Source organism: Balaenoptera borealis, assembly GCF_965194805.1.
Source record: "Balaenoptera borealis genome assembly, chromosome: 7".
Classification (NCBI taxonomy): Eukaryota; Metazoa; Chordata; class Mammalia; order Artiodactyla; family Balaenopteridae; genus Balaenoptera; species Balaenoptera borealis.
Window position 1 is genome coordinate 125264472 of NC_138864.1, and position 27137 is coordinate 125291608.

Here is a 27137-nt window from a genome sequence, read left to right on the forward strand (position 1 = left end):
CAACCTTGTGTACAACCTGTGTACACAACAGATACACAAAAATGAGTAGTATTTCTAGATACTAGCAATTGACAAACACAATTTGAAATTAAGACAACACTACCATTAACAATAGCATAAGAAATATGGAAGACGGAGATAAATCTGATTAACAGTATCTGTTCAACCTGTCTGTTGAAAAGTAAAGAACATCACTGAAAGAAATTAAAGAAGACCTAAAGAAATGGAGAGATACAGGTGTTGATGGGTTCAAAAACTCAATATGGTTAAAATGTCAATTTTCCCCAAATTAATCTATAGTTTGAATGCAAACGCAGTCAAGATCCTAGCAGGCTTAGCTGTAGATATTGACAAGCTAATACTAAAACTCATATAGAAGTACAAAGGATTTAGAATAGACAAAACAACTTTGAAAAGTAGAAAATCAGAACACTAACAGTGTTTGATTTCAAGAGTAGTTGAAAAGTAGAAGTAATCAAAATAGTGCAGTACTGGCCTAAAGAAATGGAGCAATCGTGTAGCATGAAATTCCAAAAATAGATCCACAAATATGATAATTTTCAAGAACGGTGAAAGGCAATTCAGAGAAACAGTGCTAAAACAACCGGCTACTCGGTATGTAAAAAAATGAACTTCCATCCTTATTCATACCATACATTAAAAAACTCAAATTGGATTATAGATCTAAATGCAATACCTTTCTAGAAGAAAACATAGAATATCTTTGTGACCTTGGGTGACACAAATATTTCTCAGCACCAAAAAGCACAATCCACAGAAGAAGAAAAAAATAGACAAACCCCAAAATGCAAGAAAATATTTGCAAATCATATATATGACGAAGAGCTTGTATCCAGAATACATAAAGAAATCTCAAAACTCAGTTAATTAAAAAACTACTCAATTTTGGGGTTCCCTGGTGGTGCAGTGTTTAAGAATCCACCTGCCAATGTAGGGGAGATGGGTTCGAGCCCTGGTCCGGGAAGATCCCACATGCCGCAGAGCAACTAAGCCTGTGTGCCACAACTACTGAGCCTGTGCTCTAGAGCCCGCGAACCACAACTACTGAAGCCCGCGTGCCTGGAGCCCGTGCTCCGCAACAAGAGAAGCCACCGCAATGAGAAGCCTGTGTACCGCAACGAAGAGTAGCCCCTGCTCGCCGCAACTACTAGAGAAAGCCCATGCGCAGCAACAAAGACCCAACACAGCCAAAAATAAAAACAAATAAATTTTTTAAAAAATACTCGATTTTGGAAAATGTATTAAAGATCTGAAGAGTGACTTTATCAAAGAAGATATACAGATAGCAAATAAGCACCTAAAAAAGTTGATCAATATCACAAGTTATTAGAGAAATGCAAGTCAGATACTCTTAACATACCTGTTACAATGGCTAAAATTAAGAAGACTGGCCATACTAAATGTAGGTGAGTATGTGGAGGAAATGGAACCTTATACATTCTTGCAAATATAAAATGTCACACCCAACTTGAAAACCAGCCTTTTCTTCAAAAGCTAAGCATATACCTACCATACATCCAGCCATTCCATTTCTAGATGTTTACCCATGAGAAAAGAAAACATACCAACAGGTGAACTTATATATAAAAGTTTGGAGCAGCTTTATTTCTAATAGCCAAAAAATGGAAGCAAACATAATGTCCCTCAATAGGTGAACAGATATACAAACTGTGGCACATCCATACTATGGAATGCTCTTCAACAACAAAAATGAACTGTTAACACATACAAGAGCATGAATTAATATCAAAATAATTATGCTGAGTGAAATAAATCATATCAAAAAGAGTATATTCAGCATGATTCCACTTACATATACTCCAGAAAATGCAAACTAATCGACAGTAATGGAAATCAGATCAGTCATTGCCTGGGGGTAAGGCAGGAAGGAAGGCAAAGGGATTTCAGAGGGGCACAAAGAAACTTTGAGGGCTGAATATGTTCTTAACTGTAGTGCAGTTTTCAAGGGTGTACACATGTGTCAAAACCTACGAGACTGTACACTTCAAGTATTTGTACCTTATTTTATATCAATTTTACCTCAATAAGCCTATTAATTCGGGGAGTGGGGAGGGAGGGAGGGACATGCTTTTAAAAAAAAACACCAGAATCCAAGTTTCCTTACTCCTTTAGCAGCAAACTGAACAATCCCATCTGTATCCTGGACTTAATATGACAATTAGAATCTGAAAAACAGTAGCAAATTGAACAATCCCACCTGTATCCTGAACTTAACATGACAATTAGAATCTGAAAAACAGGGTATCGGTAAAATAGTAAAGTTACTGCAGGAAATATTTGCTATTATTTGCCAAATGCAGTTTTTTCAATACACATTTAAATAAAGCCTCATAATGTGCCAATGACCATACAGTTATCAATCTTAAATTCAAATATGTCAAAGACAGTCATAAAATCTTCAACATTTTTAGAGTCCATACTAATCTACAGCATTTCTAATTTTTTCCGTAAACCATATTACAACACTGAGAGCAACTACAATCAAAAATTTAAAACACCAACATAATTTAAATTCTTCAAATAAACTCAAGAATATTATAACAGGAGTTTTGTTTTAATAGAAGAGCAAATATATTGCATATTGGATTTTGGAGAAGAAAGATCAGAGTCAAAGAGGAAGGTAAGAAAAAAGGGATGAGAAAGTAGAAAATATAAAAGAAAACCTCACCAGAGGTTTAAAAAGAAATGCAAATGGAGATAAAAATTTTAGCCTGTTTATGTGACTCTTAGAATCTAAGTAATTTGGTACAAATGAGCTGATCATCGTCAGCTGACACATTAAGGACTGTAGCAAATGTAAAGGGAGCGGGCCTTACCCCGGGTAACACAACTGCCCCGATGCCACTTTTCAACTTTGATCTGCCTCTGCCGCCTCGTCCTGACAGTCCCGCACCACGAGGTCTCCGCTTTCCTGGAAATCCTGACCCCCGGCCCTACACAACAGATACGGAAAAGTCAGCATTCTGTAAAAGCCCAAAAGAATTTTAAATACAAAATGTGAGATAAACCGTCTTATGAAATGTTCCACAAATACTTGCTTCTCCTTTTTATTCTAATCAGATGATAAATATTAAGAGACCAGGCTTATCATTTGCATCTTTCAATATGTATTCTACGACTTAAACATCTACCACCTTAGAATCAAACTTGGGTCTGTCACTGTGAATGCCCTGCAACAGCAAACCTTGGCACTGTATTTCCGTTTCCTAATCCTACATCCTAGGTGGCGGCAAAAGCCACAACTCTATCCAGGTATTTTCAGGCACAACAAATTGTATTGTATTAGAGAGCAAGTATGAGGAAGGACTCTCTCGCTAACTGGTTTCTTGTAATTGTATTGATATTAATCGTTATCATATGCTGAGTACTTATTATGTAATGCTCGAAGCACTTGTTACTCTCAACAATCCCATAAGGTCAATACTATTTCATCATCCCCACTTCAGAGGTAAGTACACTGGGGAATAAAAAGGTTAAGTAACTTGCGCCAAGTCAGACACCTGGCAGGCCTGGCTCCAGTGACCTCACTCTTAACCACTATCCTGCACTGCTGCGCTGCACGAAAGCTCATTTTTACTATGTGCAACAGTATTTTTTCTGTCGTGAAAACTGTCAATTTCCTCTAACCGTTCAATACCTGACCATACGGGAAAGCTGATGAAAAATTAAAAGGCTTGCTTTAAATCACCTAGATAATAATTTAATTATTTCAAGTGGAAATAATTTATCTGAATTTTTACACAAGAAAAAAACTCCATGGGAAAATATGTTGAATTCCCTGATATTTTAACAAATAAGCACTAAGGTTTTGCGTTGCTGTTTTCTTATTTATTCTCAGACTTATGTATTACTACCTGAAGAAACCTGGCATCTACACCTACTTGTGTTATGTATATTTAAGATTACTAAAACGCTCAGGAAAATCCTGATTTTGTCTTCCCTAACAAGGTAAATAATGTGTGACATCTTCAGCTGAGGTCACCTGCAGCAGCTTGAAACACTGAGCTCATTACCTATTTGGCAGAATGCTCCCCAAGTCAGCAATTTATGGTTATACTGTGAGCACCACAAAGACACACGTGAACAAAAGGGAAGAGGGGCTTTTGTTCCTTTAGGGTTAGTCAGCCAACTTCCAGTTTTCCAGCTGCCTCTCCTTATCCTCTTAAGCTGCTTTCCTTCAGATCCTGAGCTTCTCGGAACAAGGGACAGGGTACTGTTTGTTGAATTGGATAGTTTTTCTTGTTGTTTTTCAATAGGTATAAAAGATTTTTTAAAAGTCAGTGACTGAATCAAGACTACAGTAATCCCTCAATTTATTTTTCCTCAACATCCAATGACACAGGTAAGAATAAGTGAAAACCGGTGGTATATGCTTCATAATGGTCAAACAAGACCTCTTTAACTCTTCAAATTAATATTTACATTTTCAACACCTTGCATGCTATCAGAGTGAGTTGAAAAATAGTTCTTCCAACGGTGATAGAAAATAGGAAAGCAGAATCTAGAACTCCTTTGAAATCCTTAATTAGTCTAAATTAAAAACCCTTATTCCAGAATTATATTAAATATAGAAGATGAAGAATACTGTCTTCTCTAGTCAGGAAAATTTTTTAACTTTTCAGATGATTAACACTTTTTCAAATTAATTTTTCACCTTCAAAATGCATCAGACTACTTAACTTGCTTCAAGGACTAACAGAGTCATCCACCAATGACATGAAAAAGAGATCCTGTAATTTTCAGATTATTAACACAGACAATGAAATCTGCTGCAATTCTGCTATTTCTTCTCCATTAGTACATAATAAATTAATATAGCTTGTCTTTTGTTCTTTTCTAAGCAACAAAATTTTATGATATGATGAACAAGTCTTTAATTACTTTATAGCCTATGTGACAAGGATTTCCCCCGCAGAAATACTGGTAATTACAACATAAAAGGAAGCAACCATAAAAAAGGGTATTAAAAATTTACACTTCAGATCAGTCAAGTAAAATGGCAATTTAATTTCCTCCTAGTCCAGGTTTTTAAAGGCAAGCACGTTGCTTCTTCATATTAAAAATTTTAGATTTAAAAAGTGGCTCTGGAAACTAAACTATTTATCTAGAAAAGAAAGGTTTAATTCTTAACTTCTACTCGGACAAAACCAACCAGAAAGAAATGATATACGAATGTAAATGCAATTTTATTTACCACTTTGATGCTCCAAATGGCACTGCCAGGAAGCTGCCTGGGTTTAAAAATTTCCCGGCCTTCTGAAATGTCTGGGGACCAGGAAGGTGGGCTCACTGTATTATGGGTACTCCAAGCCCCCTAGGATATGGCAGGTGAGAAAATAGATGTATAAAACTCCGCAACATAAAAGGTCAAAGCCAGCAACTAAGGAATTTTAGAACAGCAAAAACAAATGCAGACATATGGAAATTTAGGACAAATTGCTTCAAGGTAGTAAGGAAAATACGCTTATCACTTACAGTGACTTTATACTTAAATGTCTGTAGCTACAATTTACATTAAATGTTTTATTCTGGTTGAAACATCAGTACAATGAAACGTATTAAAAATTAAGGTTTATAGGACATCAACATTGACTCATGAACTGCAATTACGGCACCAAGATATAAATAAATGTCAATCAAACTTTAAGAATTAAAACTATAAGAAACTATTTGGGGATTATTTTCTTCTAACAACTATCACTCTACCGGAAAGGAGAAAAGCATAAACTTAAAGAATGTTGTGTATACTTCTTGCTATAAACCACCAAAACAGTAGGCCAAAAATGCAGTCAGAAACATGAGCAATCAACAGACACATTCACTTTAAAATTTGGAAAGGCAGTTTGTAACCATAAGATGCAAATACCATTATAATCTTAACGTTTAATTACTCTTCCTTCAGTGCCCATTAGTTGTGGGTTTTGATTTTTATTTTTATTTAGGGGACTACTACACTTGGATTACATCCAAGGAACTAATTTGAAAAGTAGAAAAATGTTAAAGCAAATTGTCCTAAATTTGCAAATTAAAATGCCTGATGTATCTGATTATTTATATGAGAAATAGTACTTACTAAAATAGTTAAGATAAAACTAAAAACATTTTGCTTCCCGATAACCACATTCAGCAATAACCTGAGCTAATCTGATGAAGATGCTAAAGCAGCATAAAGAAAAACATTTACTCCACAAAGATAACATTTTAAACACAAATGTCAAACAATACAGAAACTATTTGGAATTCGACAATTCAACAAAGCATGCTATAATTTCACCAATTAAATGATCAAAACTAAAGACAAGAAACACAGTACTTACCAGGCTTCTAGAACACTAACAAACTAACAAGTAGTAGCCTATTAATCACGTTAAAATATCACCAGGGAATTTAAATAACTACAAATAAGAACTTGACTATCCTTTGGGGAGGAGATGGTTAATGAAATAACGGTATTTTGAGAAAGACCACACAGGGAGAGGCTGGTTTCACTTTAATTAACCTACCCTACACTCAGCTAATAGCTATGCTGATTTCACCTGACAAATCGCTTTCCCACTAACAGATCACCCTGCGTCTATGTCCACACCTGTCTTCTTTCCTACTGTGTCCGGGGCCTTCTGTAACCTCTGTGCTGACAAAAGCAATTTCTCTACTGTCATTTCACTGTCAACATCTACTTACAGTTCTGCTGGGCTCTGTGCAGCACATCAGCGAATGTTTCTCTGCCCTCCTTCACTGACCCTTCTCAGCCTCCCCTGTGAGTTCCTCCTCCACTTGACCTCTAAAGCCCCAGTGTTTCCCAGGGCGGAAGGCTGGACCACTCTCCTCTGTGTAGTCTTGTCCTAAATGATCTTACCTACAATGAGGGCTGTGAACACCATCTTGGATGTTGTTGTTCCTCAAATTCACATTTCTAGTCCTAACATGTTCTGAGAGCTCCAAGTTGTTATGATGTTCAACTTCCTTCTTAGCACTTCCATTTTGTCGCACAAAACCTCTCCAGTTTACTACGTCTAAAATCTCTCCCTTAATGAGTTCCAACTCACAATTTTTCCCCATCTTTAGAAATGGATTCCAGTCCAAGTCAGAAAACTGGGAGTCAGGAGACCTGTTCTTTTCTCTTATCACTCTCCTCTGCCCCTTCAGTCCTCTCCCTCCCCACTCCTTTGATCCAAACCATACGTAAATTCAGCACATTCTCTCTTCAAGCTCTGTCTCTGGTCATTCTGTTTCTCTGCACTCCCACGGCCAGCACCACCTCTCAGCTAGCCTGCTGCAAAGGTCTACTTCTCTTTACGCTTCTTCCTCACCTGCACCTCCTCAAGCCTTTCCCCACACAGCAGCCAGAGGGACTCCTAAAAAACGTAAATGTGACCAAGCAAGACTCTACTGCCCTGTTCCAAACCCTCTGATAGCTCCACAGTAAACTTAAAACTCAAACCTTTCCCACTGGCTCTCTTCAGTTTCATCTTGTGGCACCTCCCACTGTCGACAGGCCCTAGCTACCCTGGCTTCCTTGCCATCCTTCACACACGCCGAGCTCTTCAACAGTGGGGACCTACTGACTCAGAACTACACCACCTGTCCACTGGTTGGTGTCTCCAGAATCTTCAGGTATGGTCTTAAATACTTCCTCATCGAAGAGGCCTTCCCTGGCAGTCCAAGTGAACCATGTCCCCTTTACAACACCTTTAGCACCTGCATACTGAACACAATATGGGATCATCTGTTCTATTGTTTATCAGTATTTAGTGGTAGAGAGTGAGAGCAAGAGATATCTAAACCTCGTTCCCTCAACGTTTCCACGCAGTATTTTTCTCTGAGGATATCTGGCTAGTGTACATATTAAATTCCTTTTGGTAAATCGTTTAATGGTATATCAGTAGACAGTTCTTAAAGTATACCATAAAAAGTCATATTCTAAAATAATATTTATTCATAATTTATAAGTTAGCTTTGATGCCAAAATTATATCTCATTTCAAAAAGCATTCACACTTCATATAACATGGATGAACAAAATGAAGGGCTCTATAGATTAAGAATGTTTAGATGCTATTTCAGGGATAATTAGACAACCATTCAACTGCTATGAAAAACTTACACAATAGAAGCTTGGGTAATTACATTACAAATTTTAATAAGTATGTTATCATAAGGCATTGGAAGGCAGAGCACGTGCAATTTTATAGGAAATGAAGAAAATTATGATTACACTTAGATATTTTCATAAAGAAGAAATTACCTAATATATTCTTTAGACCTTAAAACTAAAATACTGATGTAATTATCAACTGTAGTTATAAATTACCCTTCAGATCTCAGCTTTGATAAAAAAGAATTTACACAGACCATTCAGAAGAGGTTAGCTTCCCCATCTACTGTAACATGGCTTACATCGTTGGTACACTTGGTTTTACTTTACCGCACTTGTATTTATCTATTGCCACTGGAGTATAAGCTTGATGGCAGACACTCTGCTCTTTTCATTCACTGCTATGTTAAGTAAGCCTTCTGTTCAGCACTTATTGAACGTCTACTTTTTCTACTGAGCATTTTTGCATGCATGTATTCATAAATGCATCAATAAACACTGCACTGTGATATGAAACACACTAATTCCATCAGTTGTAGCCTAGAATCTCAGATTTCTTCACCTATTAAAAAATTACCAACCTATTCCATGCACTGTTACTCTTAAACTATCTACAAACTGAAAAAGAAAACAAACAAAAGGGTTAAAAAATGTTATCATCAGGAGAATTTAAGTTACAAAGAGCGCTAAACAGAACCAACTTGTTCTCAAATGCCACAGAAACTTTAAAATTACTATTTGGCAGAGACTGAATTCGATTCCAACAATAATTATTACTGTTTAAAGTTGGTATTCAGTTTTCTGCTTTGAGGCCAATTTCTCAGGTGAATGTATCAACCTAGTAAAATTACAAAGCTGTCACAAGGACTGTGGGAATAGGGAAATGGGACAATAATGGCAGGTGGAGGGAAGGCTATTACGGGCAACTTTCTATTAGAAGTCAAATCCTGTTGCTGGCTGTTAAATATGATTGATGTCATGATTAGAGCCCACGAGTATCCAATTCTACTAAATCAGTTTAGAGCGTGGCCAGAGAAGGTAAGGTATGTCTCCTGGGCAGATTCACACCGCCAAGTCCTAAGTCCACCCTCTCCCTAAATACTATGCAAAACCAAGATTGCTATTAATGGGTGAGTTTGATTTAGAGAAAGTGAAAACAGTGAAAAGAGAGTAGAAAGGAGGACAATTAGTAAGAGAAACTGAAAACACAAGCGTTTATAGTTTGTCTTTTTGGTACATACATTCACTCATGTACAAAATGTACAGCTATTGTAGCAAACAATTCATTTTTTTATGACTTACAGAATTCTTTTAACATAAATAAGTCATATACAAAACTGAGTTCAACATCAAACAGAACAAGAAATTTAGTCCTGAGAGTGATTTGATAAGAGATAAACTATATACGTACAGAAACAGCTGTTGCCAGCTTTAGCCCTCAGTAATTTAAGAAAGTGAATTTGGCTGGTGCTAGCAATCGTTTTAGTAATGGCTTAAAAAATGTAACAGGCACAAGAAAACTAAGAGGGATGTATGATAGTTCTGATCTGTATGTGTTGTAGGTTGACACCCCAAAGGCTAGACACTTTTTTAGGATGAAAACTACAGTTTCTCAATGGTTTAGAGCAGTGCTTCTTGGACTTCAGGCTGCATGGGGATCTTCTTAAAATAGACATGTTCACTCAAGTTAAGGTGGGGCCTGAGATTCAGTGTAACAAACTTCCAGGTGATATTGATATTCCTGGTCTGCAGGTCACATTTTGAGTAGCAATGGTTTAGTCATTTCTCCCGGAAAACATGCCTAAGCCTGTAAGCCTGAGTAGAGTTTTTCCTCTTGCCCTTTCTGCTTTCCCACAGTACCCTGTGGTTTCCTCTACTGCAGCAGCCTGTATCACACACAGAATACTTAAATAGGCAGTTTAGTTCTAACATCTGTGCAACCACTATGTGGCACTGAACTTGAAAACCTACTACATCTTGTATTTACTGTGGCCAGTTTGACTTGGTCGGGCCTGCAGTTATTTTCACTGCCGCATTTCTTTAGAAATAGTTATGAGTCAAGGTGATGGGTTTCAGGACCACCACTTCACAGCCAAATTTAACACATGAACATTACATCCTTCTCCAGTCTCCATTTTCACATAATCTCTGCATTATCCTGCAAATCAAGAAAGAAAGCAGGGCAGCACTACCGTTTGCTATGTGTCAGGGGGTGTAGAGGTGTTATCGTTAAATTCTAACAACCATCTGATGTAGTTTTGTGGATGAAGAAACCAAGAGAGTTCACAAGGTAACTTGCTTGGTGTCCCACAGACAGTAATGCAAGAATAAGGCTTTGAAGCCAAACAACTGCACTATGGAAATATTCATGCTGAATTTATATTAATCAGTCTTTCCCAGGATCAATTAATTACAGTACAAATATATATAAATAATACAAAATAGGCTTCCTAAAAGTCACTTTTATAAAATGCCACATAGTATTTAGACTAGAAGGTATGTGGGAAAATCACTGTTGGCATCTACTCTACAACTTTTATTCCTCATAAAGAATAGAGAATATTTACCTATTTACTAATGAAACCTTTTTTGATAGGTTCTAAGACAAAGTATCAGTATATAGGTTTACCTCATAGGTATCCAGGAATAGACAATTACAACTACTAGGGTAATTTCCTTTAATGAATATCATTATGTATACATTATATAAAGCAGTACTTCAAAATTCAAATTTATTTTAGTTAAAAGCTGGATATGAAATAATTTATCAAGAACAGAATCTCTCTTTATTTGGATGATATGATTCACCGATCTGCCTTTTTTAATTTTAAAAGCAAAAACAAACCAACCCCCAAAAATGCCAACAGTGCTTCTTACTAAAAGGTTTACGTTTAGAAACCAGAAATGGAAGAAAGAGAAGGGAGGGAGGCAGGGAGGGAGGAATTGCTTACTTGTAATTAATTGTTAACAAAACTATAATCCTCTACAGCTCACCACTGGAGGCCTGTTTTGCTCTCACAGGAACAGATGATGAAACTGATATGTTAATTCGAAACACTTCATTTAAAATGCTATTGCAATACACAAGTATGTGATAAAATTCTAGGGTTCTTAATAAACTACTTAAATTGATGAAAAATAAGAAATTCAGTTCACAACGTAATGGCAAAGTGGTTATAATCTAATGAAGTACTATTTTTGGAAACCTACTCTATTAAAGAAATTTCACCTTCTCTATGAGAACCTCTCAACAGATGTCAGTCTTAGAACTTATGTAAATTCCTAAGCTCTCCACATATATGATGTTAGCAACAACAACAACAAAAAAGGTGGAAAGGTACAATGAAGAAAAAAATTCTTAGCATTTGAAAGTTATCAAAATATATTTAAGAGTACTTATGTTTTCTCTATGAAATATTCTTTAAATATTTAAGAATACTTCAAGAAAATGTTTCTAAGAAAACATATTTCATAGAAGATTGAACAAAAACTTTCAATATTATCATGAGAGCAATTAGTACACGAGTGTCTGAAGTAGATCACAGTCATGTGATTTCATTAAATATTTTCCCATAAAATAAGATGATACAAATAAGGTATCTTGTTCTATCCAATGCATACTCTCCACAAAAGCAAAGCAGTGTATCAACAAGCTTTGAATCACCAAGTGAAGGTTGTTTCCTATACAACTAAAACAAAACTGGGAGGTAAAACATGGCCTACCAGCTGCTTGTGAGATTAGCAGCAAATTGTGAGGTAGTAATCAGGCAGTAGCAGCTAAATAGAAAGGAGAATACTACCACAATTGAAAGAGAACATAGCAGAAGCAGTAACAGTAACAAATATTAAGACACGGCTCATGTAAAATGGGATGAACCTGGAAGAAAAAAAAAAATATGTACATACACACTCTCACACACATACAAAAATACCCACACTCTTTTGGACCATAGGTCAACAGAAAAATAATCGTAATGGCTTCTCAGTTGGAGCAGAAGTCTCTAAATAAGGAGAGATACCAGTAAAATTTAACAGGAATATTTATGATGCAATATCCTTAAAGAATGTAAATGTCTGAACCAAAATTAAATTTGAGATTCAAATTTCCATTGCTAAAGTCTTTTCAGAGCCAAAACTACACAATTAGTATATGCTATTCAAAAAAAGAAAAGGAATATAAAAGAAAAAACTAAGGATGAAGAGAACTAGTTTGAGAAGAAAAATCTCTCTTGGTAGAATAGAAAATAAGTATCAAGTAGGAGACTAATTTTCACATTAAAATAAAGTTTGATTTAACTTTTTTACTTGTCTCACAATTCCAAAATTAGACGATCAAGATCAAGATATTATTATTCCTATAAAAAGTTAAACTTTAATCACTGAAAGCAATTTAAATCATGAGACTTAAAACTCCAAATTATTATTGTGACTAAACACTTTTGCACTGTTTGACATCCTGCTATTTTATGAAAAACTTCAGAAAGTAGAAATTTTGTAGAATACATAATTCTTAGCTATAGTATCTTCACTTTGCTTTGTAGTTTCACTCAAATCCCACTGGAAAAGATCCGGAATTTACCCTTAAAGGGTAGAGTTCACATTCACACAACTTAGAACAATCATGGTAAGAACTCCCTTCACTTCCTTAAGATCAACAATATAATCCTAAAATTTTGTTCACAAAACCACTGAAATAACTCCTAACTTTAAAAAAATTCCCACAAAAAGTTAGCAATCAATAGAAAAACCAAAATGAGAAATTCCCCTGCATGAAAAATACTCTAGGTAAATTCTGATGCTTAAGCAGTTAAAAATATGTACAACGAATAATATCAATAAACAAATATATTTAAGGGGAAAAATGACTGTTAATTACACTATACCCAAAACCTTACTTTTTTTTTTAAGTCTCTGCTGTTACTATGGCATAGAACTAAAAACTTCTTTAAAGTGTTTTCTATTAGAAACTATAATCAAATAGGTTGCACTTAAATTCCAGTAAGATCACTTCAAGTTTAATAAACTAGTCTTCATTAACAGTATGTTTTTTTAAGTGGCCAAAACATGTAAGTCAACATTACATCTACATTCCACCTAAACAGAAAAACCTGCCCTCCAAACCAAAGCTACACATACACTTTTTTTACTTTATAGAATCACTCCAACATCTTTTCTATCAACATCATTAAAATCACCATACCTGTCTGGACCGAGGTCTACCAGGAGAAAATTTCCTTTTGGTAATAGCTGGTTTACCCATGCCAATTTTGGGGGTGACTGAGACGTAAGTTGTTGGCATGATGTTTCCAGCAGAAGCACTGGGAGCCGACGGGTAACTGTGCAGCACGTCGTGGGAAGGCAAGTCGGAAGAAAGTGCTGGAGAGGAAGACGCATTTGCCTTGCTTATGCCCGCTGCTGATGAAAACGATGACTCTGTCTCAGATGGTAATTTTACAGATTTGCTTTCTTGGCATACACCATCTTTCACACAACTCTCAATTGCAGGAGCCACTTCGAAGTCCATAAATGCAGTAGAGGGTTCAGGATTTTCTTTCTGTTCCATTTCTTCTGGTACCCTTTCTATGGCCAACTGTTCCTTAGAACATAAAGCCGTACCTTCCCCACTAGGGGACGGGACAGTGACAGATTCAATGTTGACTCCTGGAGGCCGGGACTCTTCTGGGGGCGCCACCACGTTAGGTCCCTCCAACAAGTGCACTTCCCCCTGCTGCACGACGACCTGGGGAGCAAGGGCGTCGGCGCTGTCTGTCACTTCCATTTTGTTCTCATTTTGATCTGCACCGCAAGCATGCATCGCTTTAGGAGGCATTTCCATTTCTTCACTGTCAACTTCATGAGAAATCTGATTTTCCAATTCAGGATTCATTTTATCTTGCGATGATTCTATAAAATTTCAAATATCTACTATGTTAATGTACCTATGAATTTTAAAATTTCTAACTATGATTAGGTATAAAACATTAATGTCTTACATGTCTGTAGCTCTATGGTTTAAAAATAATAGGCTTGGGTAGAAAAAAAAAAGTTGGCGGGGGAGTGGGGGGGCTGGGGTCCAAAACATACTTTTGCTTAAAACAATGCCTTAAGTCAGAAGGTATTCATCAAGAAAGGCAATAAGGCAATTATTAAGTTTAGTAAAGGCCAAAAGAGAGCAGGGTTTATGGATTAGAATCAGTCACCAATCAGACCAGAAAACCTACAAGAACACTACCTTAATGGGATCCCCAGAGTTTAAGGTAATTTCTGGTAAGAATATTAAAATAGAATTAATTTCTAATATAACCATTATATATGATGTTTTACAGTTTGGTCACTTACAAGAGGATTTAAAATTTTGTACGTGAAGTTATACTCATTTTACAACTAGGAAAATGAGGCTCAGTGATATTACATGATGTGTCCAAATTTAAAAAGTAAAGATTAGTCTAGAATAAAAAGAATTTTGCAATAAGCCGACACAAGATGTAACAAAACTTCTGTATACTCAAATATGTAATGACCATAGACAGAAAAGACTTATTTCGCTTAGCCATACATGCTAACACAATCAATACAGTTTTGGGGATATAATTCTTGTTCTTCCTCATCATCTATAACCAAAGAGACTTATCTTAGCAAATCAATAAAAATAATTAGATATCAGAAGTATCTATAGTCACTGACTACTAAATTTTAAATCAGGGTACTAGTAAGTTAAACCTTTAACCCAACACTACTTAAGAGTAAGGTTAGACGTCCAATTGACATGGGCCCTAAGTGGCTCTTTTGAGTAAGACCACTGATGATAAAAAGCACTTATTTCAAATGCCATCAAGGTAATTTCTTAGGTACATTAATAAAGACACTAATTTCCTTATTTACTATTTACCATGGTGACTGAAATTTATATATGTTCTTATATCAAAATGAAATCTCACTTCTCACTCCTGCTTTATTGAAAGACTATAGTTGAAAAGGAAAATAACATCAAATAACAGATCTGATCATACTAAATATTTTTAAACACAAAAGTGCTTCAAAAATACTTTAATATTTTAAAAGTAATAAAAAATGGACCTTTAAAACAGAAAATACATATAAATGAAGTGAACATTTATGGTTTAAAACCAAAAGTATCACCATTTGAGTGACTCAAGTAAAACAATCTTAATGCTATATAATGCCTAAATTATGTGCTCATAATAGGAGACCGACTACCTCAAGTCTCACTGGCAAAGAGGAACATTTGCAATACACACTCAGAACACGAGTATGTTCTTTCTCCTCTGTGCTGGGCAGGAAGGATTAAGATAAAAGCGCAAACATGCTCTATTTCTGCCTTAGAAATCCACTGCCAATGGTTTTCCAGAAGAGGATCACCTAACCACAGACTGCACTACCGTCATGTGAGTCTAGCAATAGTAAACAATTCATCTCTAATTTGAAAAGTCACCTTAGCAGACAATGACTCGAATTGCAGAGCAACCATAAAGGCGTTATGCTGTAAATCAATCAAATTAGACAACATGAACATGTGGCCTACCAGCAGTGAGAAGTCCACGCGCGCCATGACTTCCTGGTGGATCACTCCTCCGCTGCTCTCCAGTGTGGATGTGAGCTGCTGTGAATAACACACTTATGGAATCCCCAGCAAGGAGTCCAAATCCCTCTAACACTGCTTTCTCAACAGTAATCTGAGTAAGATATTTATCCTTCTGCCAAATTCCAATTTCAAATACAAGCATAAAACATCCTGTTACTATTCGTTTGTTAAGTAGGATATGGAAATGAAACTGGATACGGAAGGAATCTGATTATGTACTATAAGATTATTATATAGTTTTGTCTTATTTTTCTTCACTTTATTTCTTTATGAAGTATAATTTTTAATGAGAGTTGTTAAATATAAACTTAACCTCAAAATATCTCAAGGGCTTTTTATGTATACATTCAACCTATATAACACAGTATCACATACAATCCCACAGACTTTGAGGTGAGACCAAGATTAAATTTAATAAGTAGTTTTCCCCAAACCTGGTATCTCATTAATTCCAGATCCTCAAGTACAATAATAGCTATTACCAATAATGCAAAAAGCTTAATTGAAATATCATTGAAATAACCCTCAACAGGACTGCTTACATGATCTAAAACAATGAATTTTTCATTATCTCAGCATGAAACATCTCACAATCAGCAACAGCTCTAGTTAGTAATTACAAAGATAACTAAAGAAAGAAATTGCTTTTTAATGAAAATCACTTGATTCCTAAACAAAGTATATATTTATGAGTAAGTCTAGATTACAGCTGAACTATCAATACAATATATACATGCCCTTTCCCCAATTAATTTCGGTCTAAGTTTATTTTATTTAAAAAGGCTCCTCTCTAAATAATTTCCTACATGACTATGTCTCAGCTTACTTTTATCTAAGGTACTAAAGTTGCAGATGTTCACATATTCACTCTACACACACATTTTCTTCAGAGAATAGACTATCCATCACCAAAAACATCCTTACCATCTGGAACAATTCCAGGTGTGGGCTGCTGATCATCGACATCTTTATTAACTGCTTGCTCCAGAAATACCATGCGGTCCTCAGGGCCTTCAACTTCCATTTCATTGTTACAATCTTAACAGAAAATTATTTATTCTTTAGCTCAGAATGAGTTTTTCTGTTTTTGTTAACTAAGTCAACAATTATCACCTTGTTCTAATGGTGGTAAATTATCCCTAAAAATGCCATAAATTCTTCTTCAGATTTTTCTATGTTGAACCAAATATATATTTACACATTTTTCAAATATGGAAAATATAATGAATTAAAAAGTAACTGGAATTTTATTATTTTGAAAGGATACTGCACAACTGTATACTGATGGCATACTAGAAACAAAATGTTAGTAACCAAGATGTGTCTACTTAAACCCCTTGCAGTTGATAAAATAGAACTTTTATAGACTTTGCCATTCATACTGATGAAAATGAAAAACGATCTGATTAGCAGGTCTGTTCCCTTTATGATCTAAGAATCTTGTTATTACGTTTATAACCCAATGGTGTACTAATAAAACTACATGAACAAAATTTAATAAAACTAAAATTTGTTTGTAGTAAAATAACCCAGAGCATGAAGTGCAAACTAGGTCATACAGCCAAACAGTAAGCAACTTCCACTGTTGGCCCAAAAAACACAATTGTAGGAGCGTACGCTAGTCCTGGAATTCAAATATTGGGCGAACAGTTGTAAAGAAGCTAGATTAGATGTTAACCATCAGATTCAGAGATGACCAAGATCACAGGTACAGAAGCTAAAAATAAGATGGGATCCGATACACAGGATTCCCTCATTGTTACTAAAGTAATATACTGCTGACTGGTTGGCACAGCATCCTAAAAAACAAAAACTCTCAAATTTACCTGTAATGAGTTCAGCCATCTCCACTTCATCACCTGGCTGTAATGGATCCATCTCAGCTAAGTGTTTGCAATACATGCAGATGTACTCTTCTTTGAGCTGAGAATCCAGTTCATGATCTGTTGGTTTGTCACATTCTAAGTGAACCCATCTGTGACGATAAATATATTTAAATAAAATTTTCTAATTTAAAGTCAAATGAATATTTAGGGAAAAGAGAGAGAATTGCTGAAAAACTGGATATAGGAAGGGGTAAGGATGGAAGAAGAGAGGTTATAGGGGTTAGCAATTGAAGGTTCTAGAAAAGGAGCTGTCATTTTTGGATGTCATCACAGGTGTTGACTTTTTTTTTTTTTTTTTTTTAAACACATTTTAAACTATTTACTCTTTACTTTTCCCAATTAATGCTTGTTTCTGGTCTTGTCTTATTTTTTGCCCACTTACATCGTTATGCCTTTCAGACTCATAAAAACATACTTTAATTCCCTCTATAACGGCACTCAGTACTGAAAGGATTACTGGAATGACAAAAGCTTGGATCTCAAAATACATGGCAGAGCAGATGATCACATGGACAGAACTGACAAACAAATGGAATAACTATATCTCCTTACCTTTTGCACATATTACAATGAAGCATGTCTTTCTGCAATTCTGGATGGTAGCACTTCCCACAGAAAGGACATAAGTTATCCTGCTGTTGGTAACAACTGTCACATACCAGGCAATTGTGGTGCCACTGAGAACTAGATCGTGTGCCACACTCTACACATATTCTGCAATTCTAAACACCAGGAAAAATGAAAACAGAAACAGTTTGTTATGCATTTGTACTGCAGTTCTGGTGTAACCCTTTTTTAAAAATCAGTGAAACATTTGTAGATTATATATTAAGCTTTAATTTTTATGACACTAATTTAGGGTGTATGTTTTTGAAAAAGAAGTTTGTTTTGAACATCTGATGAGATATCACTCAATTTACACTGAAACCTCCTGGAAAGTGTAAATAGTGGATAGAGACATCGAAGAAAACATAAATAGGGAAGGAATAAAACCAAGAACGTAGCAATCCAAACTTCAAAAAAGAAACACATTCCAGAATCAGGAAGTAGCTAATGCTGAATAAGTCTACTCAACTCACTACTCCGAAAACAAAATGGTCCTGCTAGGGAATTCTGTTTGTTTATGGGTAGCTTAGGAACTAAAAACAAGAATTCACACTAAGGAAATATAACCCACTCCAAATGATTAGGTGTCTGAAATTGTGAAAATAACCACTCAACATCAAAATCCAATTATGGCTTCTCATATTTTCAGAAGAGAGAGGCACTACCCTTAGCAAAGTAGAACTGCTGATGTGCAAGGCCTGGCAGAGGCCAGCCAAACCTCCTTCTGCGCCTGTGAGCCAGGCTGCCTTAAAATTCTGGGCACAAGGCTGACAAATTGTGGGACTCTCATTACCCACCCACCCACAACTTTGCAATCTAAAGCACCAATAAAAAAGGAACTTTATCTTTTTGAGCTGCTGGTATCTTTTGATACAAAAGAGATGCTCACTGAAAAAGAGAAACTAGCATGAACCACAGATCTGCTAAAGTCTTACAGATTTAAAATGGAGGTACTCATAAATACTGATGACAAAATCCTAAGTAAAATGTTAGCAAACAGACTCCAATAGCAAATCAAGAAAATCATAAACCACATCCAAGAGGAGTTTATACAAAAATGCAAGTATGGTTAAATATTAGAAAACCTATTAATAAAAATCTAACATATTATTAGGTCTGAGGAGAGAAGATAAATTATTTCACTAGATGCTGAAAAGACCTTCGGAAAAAAATTAAAATCCATTCCTAATAAAAAAAAAAACTTCCGAGAAAATTAAAATGGGTAGGTATTTCCTTAATGTGATATACACACATAACCTCAATTCTAAAGCCAGCATTTTGTTTAATTGGGGAACCCTAGAGGCATTCCCACTAAGGTCAGAAATAAAGCAAGGATGCCTACTATCTCCACTACTGTTTAACATGGTTCTGAACCAATGTAAACAGTAAAACAAATGAAAACAGAGGCAAAATAGGAAAAGAAGAAATAAAACTATCTGTAGATGACAAGATAGCATACTTGGAAAATCCTAGAGAATGTATCACAAATTTAATAAAAGAATTCAACGAAGTAGCAGGATATAAAATTAGCAATGAAAATTCAATAGAATTCACATACACAAATAATAACCAGTTAAAAGATATAATGAATGGGAAAATCCCATTTATAACATCAACAAAACAGAGACAACTTTTAAGAATAAACTTAAGAAATGTCCAAAACCTACACAAAGAAAATTAGAAAACATTCCTAGAAGACACTAAATTAGACTTGAACAAATGCAAAGACATACCTTGTTCTTCGTTAGGATGTCCTAACACCAAGATTTCACTATCAATGAATAAATTTAAAGTGACCTGATAAAAATTCCAGTGAGGTTTTTCACAGAGCCTAAGGTTCATATGGAAAAATAAACGACAAAAACAGCTAGGAAAAATGTGAAATAGAAAAGATCTGATGGAGGACCATGACTACCAGATACTGCAAAGCCTCTATAGTTAAAACGGTATGGTATTGGCTCATGAAGATAGAAAGACAGAGCAATGGAACAGACAAGAAATTCCAGAAATAAACCCAACTAAATCTAAAACTCTAGTCTGGAATCTCAAATCACTGAGTCAAAGACTGTCTTTTTAGTGAATGGATTTTGGACAACTGGATAGCCAACTGGGAAAAGATAATTCATACCATATAGAAGCATCAACTAAAAATGGATTAAAGAGCTAAATGTAAAAAATAACATAAAAACTAGAAGAAAATATGAACTCTCCTATAGCCTCAGTATAGGAAAAGGCTAATTTTAACTCAAAAGTCCAAAAGCAATAGAAGACTGATAAATCTGACTATATAAAAATAAACTTTTGCATGGCAAAAAATAACACAGGCAAAGCTAAAAGGCAAACAACAAACTGGAAGAAAAGATGTGCACCGTATAACACAGCTGAAGGCCTTATATCCCAACTATACAAGGAGCTCTTAGACTGTGGGGTCATCAAAATCTTCAAGAGTAACAGGCAACACACAAGAACAGACAACTCACAAAAAGGGGTAAAAAACGACCCCTAAACACAGGAAAAAATGACCAGCTTCACTCAAAAGAGAAAAGAAAATTAGACTACACTGAGATAACATTTTTCACTCATAAGACAGGCAAAAATCAAAAGCTGAACATGACAGCCTGTTGACAAGGATGTAGAAAAGAAGTTCTCTCATGCATGAGTGGTGGCAAAAGGAACAGCTGCAAGTCCCATGAAAGGGAATGTGACGATACCTAACAAAATTACATACGCATTTACCCCCGAGCCAGTAATCCTACTACTAGAAATTTATTCTAGAGATTCGCTCCCAGCACTTCAAAAACCCATATGCACAAAGTTACTGACTACAGAATCACTTCTAATGTAAAATATTGGAAACTACCTAAATATTCAAGCATAGGACATTGGTTGAAAAACTATGGTTCAAATAAACAGAAGAAAAAAAGAAAGAGAGAGAGAGAGAGAGAGGGAGGGACGGAGGGAGGGAGGCAGGAAGAAAGAAAGGGAGAAAGAGAAAGAACGAAAGAGAGAGAGAGAGGAAGGGAGGAAGGGAGGAAGGAAGGGAGGAAGGAAGGGAGGAAGGGAGGGAGAGGAATGAGGAAGATCTCTATGAACTGATATGAAGTGACTTCCAGATTTTAAGTTAAAAAAAAGGAACATGCAAAAGAGCACATATGCTACCTTCAGTGTAGAAAAGGGAAACAAAAATATATTTGCTTATCATTACAAAAAAATACAGGAAGGATGAATCAGAAATTTTTGGAAGCGTGTTAATATCCTATGTATTTTTAAAAATTAAATCAATAAGAAAAGAATGGGGAATTTTAAAAAAAACCAAAATCTTCAAGAATAACAGGCAAAACACAAGGATTCTTACTATACGAGAATGGATATGTAAGAATGTGAGAAGGCAAAGAACTCAGCAGGAGGGATCAGAATTGGAGGTATTGGTGTAAATTCATTATTTATAAATGATGTACATGTGTGATTATACGCATACTTATGTGTGTATTCGTAGATATGCATATGTGTAAATGTATACACATGCATGTATTTCCTGCCTCATCTGCTGAAAGTACAAAGAAGCAAACACCCCCAGAGCAATGGGCACACGTAGCACCCAATCTTCACTAAAGGAACTTGGCCTATTTATAGAAAAGAGGACAGATTCCAGGGCTAGGGCAGGGAGGTGTAAGATGATTTTGGAGTATCTTGTTATGCGCCCAAATGTAATGAAGTGCTTAATGGTGAGGGCGTGCCACAAAGACATAGGAGCCAGCTTGAAAAGGATATCAAAGGCAAAACTGGACAATTTGAGCACAAAACAAATTAGGTACAGTAATAAATTATAAATTATTGATAATAACAAGAATTCATGAGTCAATACTGACAATATATACATAATTTTAACATGTGAAAGAAGGGAGGGTTCTTGCTTACAACAGAATGCAGGGGGCTGACTGGTAAATGTGAAGTTAGAAAAGCATCATTTTACAAACAACAGGTAAAAACTATATCAGGCATTGGTTCCTATAATCTTGGAGAAAATTCTGAGGAGCAACAAGATATTTGCACGGTATTAAAGTGTCTCCTCACATACTGTTTCATTAGATAGAAGAGAGAGAAAGAAAACAGTGGAGAAACTTTACAGCAGCTTGACCAGATTATCAGAATTCACATCACCTATGAGGGAGAGATAAACATCAGGTGCATCCAGCTGAAAGCCTGAGAAAGGCACATCATCACTTATGCAATATTCTGCCCAAGAATGAATAACTCTCTACATAATCATGAGGAAATGTCAGACAAAGACAAAATAAGGAAAGTTCTATTTGTGATTTAAAGAAAACAAAACAAAACAAACAAACAAAAACCAGGTATGTGAGGAAAAACTCTATTATTCAAAACTGTCAATATCAAAAAAGACAAAGAAGGGCTAAAGAAATTTTCCAGATTAAAGGACTCAAAAGAAACATGACAACTAAATGGAATACCTGAGCCTAGACTATCCTGGAACCTACATAGGAGGAGGGAAATGCTATATGGGACATTAGATCAAGTGACAAATTGAAATATGGATGGTAGATTAGATATATTGATGTAAATGTATGGGGTGATAATAGTGCTGTGATTATGTAAGAATATTCCTATTATTAGGAAATACACATTTAAGATTTAGGGGTAAAGGGAGCACTGTGTATAACTCACCCTCAAAATGGTTCAGGGCAAAAAAACATACACGGGGTGGGGAGGAGGGAGAAAGGGCATGAATGACAATACTGAAACCCTAACAACAGGTGAATCTAGGTAAATGGCATATGGGTATTATTTTTATTTTTCCAACTTTTAAAGTCTGAAATTATTTCCAAATAAAGCCTTTTAAAACGCATCATATACCAACACATCAGCATTCTTGAAAGAGAAACAGAACAAAGAAAACTATGGGACAATGACCGGTATATAATGAAGTTCCTAAAAAGATCACCCTTACTTCAGTGCAAGCAGCCTCGCTAGACTGACACCATTCCTGGGAAGGCACACCTATCTGCCTCTGCACCTCCAGCCTGCACCACAGTGTTTGCATTTGACTAAAGACTATAAAGAACTATGAAAGAATTTAACAGTAGAGAAGGAGTATCATTCTTCAAACTGAACAGAAGATAAGCATTCCTATGAGAAACTCCAGGAGAATCGAGCACTTCAGGCATTATGCTGAGCACTTTACAGGCATCATCTCGCTAAATCCAACACTCCTGTGAGGTTAAGTACTATTAACTACATGATGAAACACAGCTTACAGAAGTCAAATAATTTGCCAAAGATCCTGTATTTAGTAACTGGAAAACCTGAGATTTGACTCCACAGCCTAATCTTTTTAATCACTTTATAATACCTCCACAGAACAAAATAAAACACACACACTATCCACTCGTATTCTCAGCTGTATAATAAATAATTCTGTCACGTGAAAGAGAATAGCAGACTAATACGGAAAGCAAATTAGTAAGGGCAGGACAAAAAGAAGCCAGAGAACAACCTTGAGAAATAAACTCGGAATTCTGAACACATTTTCCAAAATAATGAAAACCACAACAAAGAAAATAATGAATTAAAGAAGGAAACAAAATCACCTAGATGTTAGTAAAGATTATTAAAGAGAATGTAAAGAAAGTAAATATTTTTTAAAAAGGTGAATTTAACCAACACTTCCCTAGACCTTTCCACGGGCCTAAAGGGAGAATGACAATGGTCAATATGTTCCAGACAACACTAATTAGTGTAGAACCATGATAGATACATCCTGGAAGCAAATCCAAATAACTGAACAAAAATAAAGATCTCATGGCCTTCAAGCAGAAAAACAATTAACTAATTAAACTAAAAACAAAACAAACTTCTTCTGTAATTCCATAAACTGGGAAAAAACAGGAAAAAAAAAAGTATCCAAGGTAAAAAAAAAAAAAAAAAGTTGTAATGCAAAACTATACCAAACCAAGTTCTTCTGGTAGTTTGAAGGCAACAATCTCTTTCAGGTTTGCAAGATTCCACAATATTTACAATTCTTTTATAGAAGTGCATAACCAAGTCTCCAAAAGATTGGGGGTGAGATGAGGTTGGAATTCACAGAGAAGATCCCTCCCTCCCCAAAGAAAAAGCCTACAGTCTGGGTCAACTTAGAGAGGAGGGAGAAAACTTCTGATTTCTTCATTTTCAATGGCAAGTGGGGGGGGGTGATTTTTAATATTTTCAACATTTATAACTTAATATGCATAAGATATAAGATTTGAATTACAAATCACTGCAGGGAATAAAAGGAACTGAAAAACAGAAAGGAAATTAAAAGAACAGGTTTGCCTTAAAATAGCCAAGCATTTCAATTACATCCATTAGTCTAAATACTTGACTATTAAACCTTTCAAAAGGTACAGTTAAAATGACACAGAAGGATCCAAAATGAAAAGATCACATTCAACTGGTAAACTAAAACCCCACTCAGCCATATTTGTCAGGCAAAGCAAAATATCTGGTCTCCCCCTCCCTCCCCAAAAAAAGGCATTACACAATATAAAGAGAATAGTTTTACACTGATAAAAAGCACAATATATCAATATTAGCCTGATCTACTTGCTAAATAACCAGCACAAGTTTAAATGCAAGGAGAAATTGGTATGAGAAATTACAAGAGTCGATTTTATCTACGCCATAATACACTGTTGAATCAGTCAAAAAATATGGAAAAAGAACTTCATCTAATTAAATGAAATTAATAAACACAAATACTACAGCTTTAAAGTCACTATGTCAAGCATCCAAATATATGTCAAAAAGAAAACTACACTAGTTAAATTATCTGATTCAATACGATTAAAGCAGAAACTAATGTGTTTAAGCACAACCTAAAAAAAGAAAGATAAAATTAAGTCAAATGTGAACAAATATAAAGTTACCAATACAACAAATATGAGTGCAGCCAAAGCTATAATCAAAGGTAAATTTATAGTCTTAAAATATCCTTTTTTCCTTAGGAAAGTGAAGAAAACGAATTACGAATTCAACTTCCTATTTCAAAAGAGTAAAAGAGGCGCGGTAGCGGAGATAAAAGTAATAAACATACAAATCCGTCCGACGGCAGGTTTTTTCCGTAGACCAAGCACCACGCCAGGAGAGAACGCGCGGAAGCGGCCCGTCCGGCCGCCAGGCACAAACTGCCCACGGGGCCCTCCTCAGCCCCCAGGCTCCTCCCTCCCGGGCGACCCCACCTGAGAACAGTTGCCCCGAGGCGCTGGGTTCCCGGGGAGAAGGCCCCGCCCCTCCAGGCCCCAGCCTCGGGCCGAGGCGGGACAGAACTCGCCGCCCTCTACCCCCCGCCCTAGAACCAGGTGCCGCGCCGCCAGTTCCAGGTGCCGAGGCTCGCCGGGGGCGGGGGTGGGGCGCAGGGGTAAGGCTCCCGCAGCGCCTCCTCCTACGCCCTCACCAACACCCCATCCCTGGGGACCTGCCAGCGAGACCGCCCCCCTTTCCAGGACCCTCCGAGGAGGGCAAGCACCACCAGCGCCCACCCCTCCCTGCCGCAGGCTGCTCCCGGAAGCAGCCTCGGGCTGGCGCCTCCTGGAAGCCTGCGAGCCCCGCTGCGCCGGGGAGCCTCGGCCCCACCGACCCCCTCCGCCACCCGACCCCTCCTGAAGGCCGCCCCACCAGCAGGGGAAGATGCCGAGACCACGACAAACCCGAGCGCAGAGAGAAGGGCAGAGGTAACAGGATCGCGTTTCTGTGACAAAGGGACTAGAATGTGAGGATGCAGGGAGACCACGAGTGTATTCTTGGTCTGTATGTTTTCTGAGAACTTGAAATATTTCATAGAAATGCTAACTTTAAAAAATATAGGGAATTCCCTGGCACTCCGGTGGTTAGGGTTCAATCCCTCGTGGGGGAACTACGATCCCGCAAGCCAAAAATAAAATAAAATAATAAATAAAAATTGTTTTAATTAATATAAAATAACTGCATTTAGCATTTGTATTTATTATCATGTTAGTCCCAAGTGCTGTCAAAGACGTGTGAAAGGTACAAGGTTTTCCACAGTGGAACCGCGGTGAAAAGAATGAGACGTGCGGACCGCACAGGGATTCGCTCCGCAGCAGTGAGAAGCACCCACGGAGCGAGGAGCTTCTTCATACACATCACCTGACAACAGAAACTGCAAACAGCACACCCGTAACTCATAAACTTCCGTACTTTAGAAATAATTGGATTGATACCCCATTTACTACAGATTTCAACTGCGCCATTACTGTGCACCTGTGAGCCAAAAGGTTTCTAGAGTTTTTGAGTGGTACTTCATTACATCTGATGTTCAAAGAATTGCTGGTTGGCACTTTGAGGTCTGATTACTCTGAACCAGTAAACACAGTCCTGGCTTTATCAAACTATATCTATACAAATACTTATACAAAAGGCATTCTTTGTATGAACATTAGTAAAGACAAAGAATACCTTTCTATTAAACCAGGTCTCGGCAATTTACTTTAAAAGCAAAATTATTTGTTAGATTGGGGAGGGGTGAAGAATTGGGAGATTGGGATCGACATATATACACTAATATGTATAAAATGGATAACTAATAAGAACCTGCTGTATAAAAAGATAAATAAAATAAAATTCAAAAAAAATTATTTGTTAGATTAAGTTAATATTTATTTTCTAAGTTAAGCCAGTGTAATTACCATAGATCAAAGAAGTTTATGCCTAGCTTCATGTCTATTCTGTGAAATTAAGATTATAATAATAATTAAAAAAAAATAAAACTCAGCCTGGGGGGTATGTAGAGATGGCCCATGGATCTAGAGTCTTTAGTTTCCTAGGATCCAAATCCTAATACAGATGAAAATTAGATTAAGAAATATTCCTTAATTAGTCTAGGGAGAAAA

General features: G+C 36.3%; 1 protein-coding gene across 29 annotated transcripts in view; it reads right to left on the reverse strand.

The window, feature by feature from the left end:
• The window catches only part of KMT2C (lysine methyltransferase 2C), a 277595-nt gene that overhangs the window by 90237 nt on the left and 160221 nt on the right, over nucleotides 1–27137 (reverse strand). For 28 of the 29 annotated variants that reach the window (XR_014246661.1, XM_082398916.1, XM_082398915.1 and 25 more), the window contains 7 exons: nucleotides 18178–18347; nucleotides 17566–17714; nucleotides 16664–16777; nucleotides 15680–15757; nucleotides 13337–14040; nucleotides 5237–5356; nucleotides 2859–2975 (listed from right to left, as the gene is read on the reverse strand). Coding sequence is in view for 28 of the 29 variants with exons in the window: in XM_082398916.1 (XP_082255042.1) it covers nucleotides 2859–2975; nucleotides 5237–5356; nucleotides 13337–14040; nucleotides 15680–15757; nucleotides 16664–16777; nucleotides 17566–17714; nucleotides 18178–18347 (1452 nt within the window). In the remaining variant the exon portion in view is untranslated. The remainder of the gene's footprint in view (nucleotides 1–2858; nucleotides 2976–5236; nucleotides 5357–13336; nucleotides 14041–15679; nucleotides 15758–16663; nucleotides 16778–17565; nucleotides 17715–18177; nucleotides 18348–27137) is intronic. The other variant, XM_082398918.1, reaches the window with a different exon arrangement.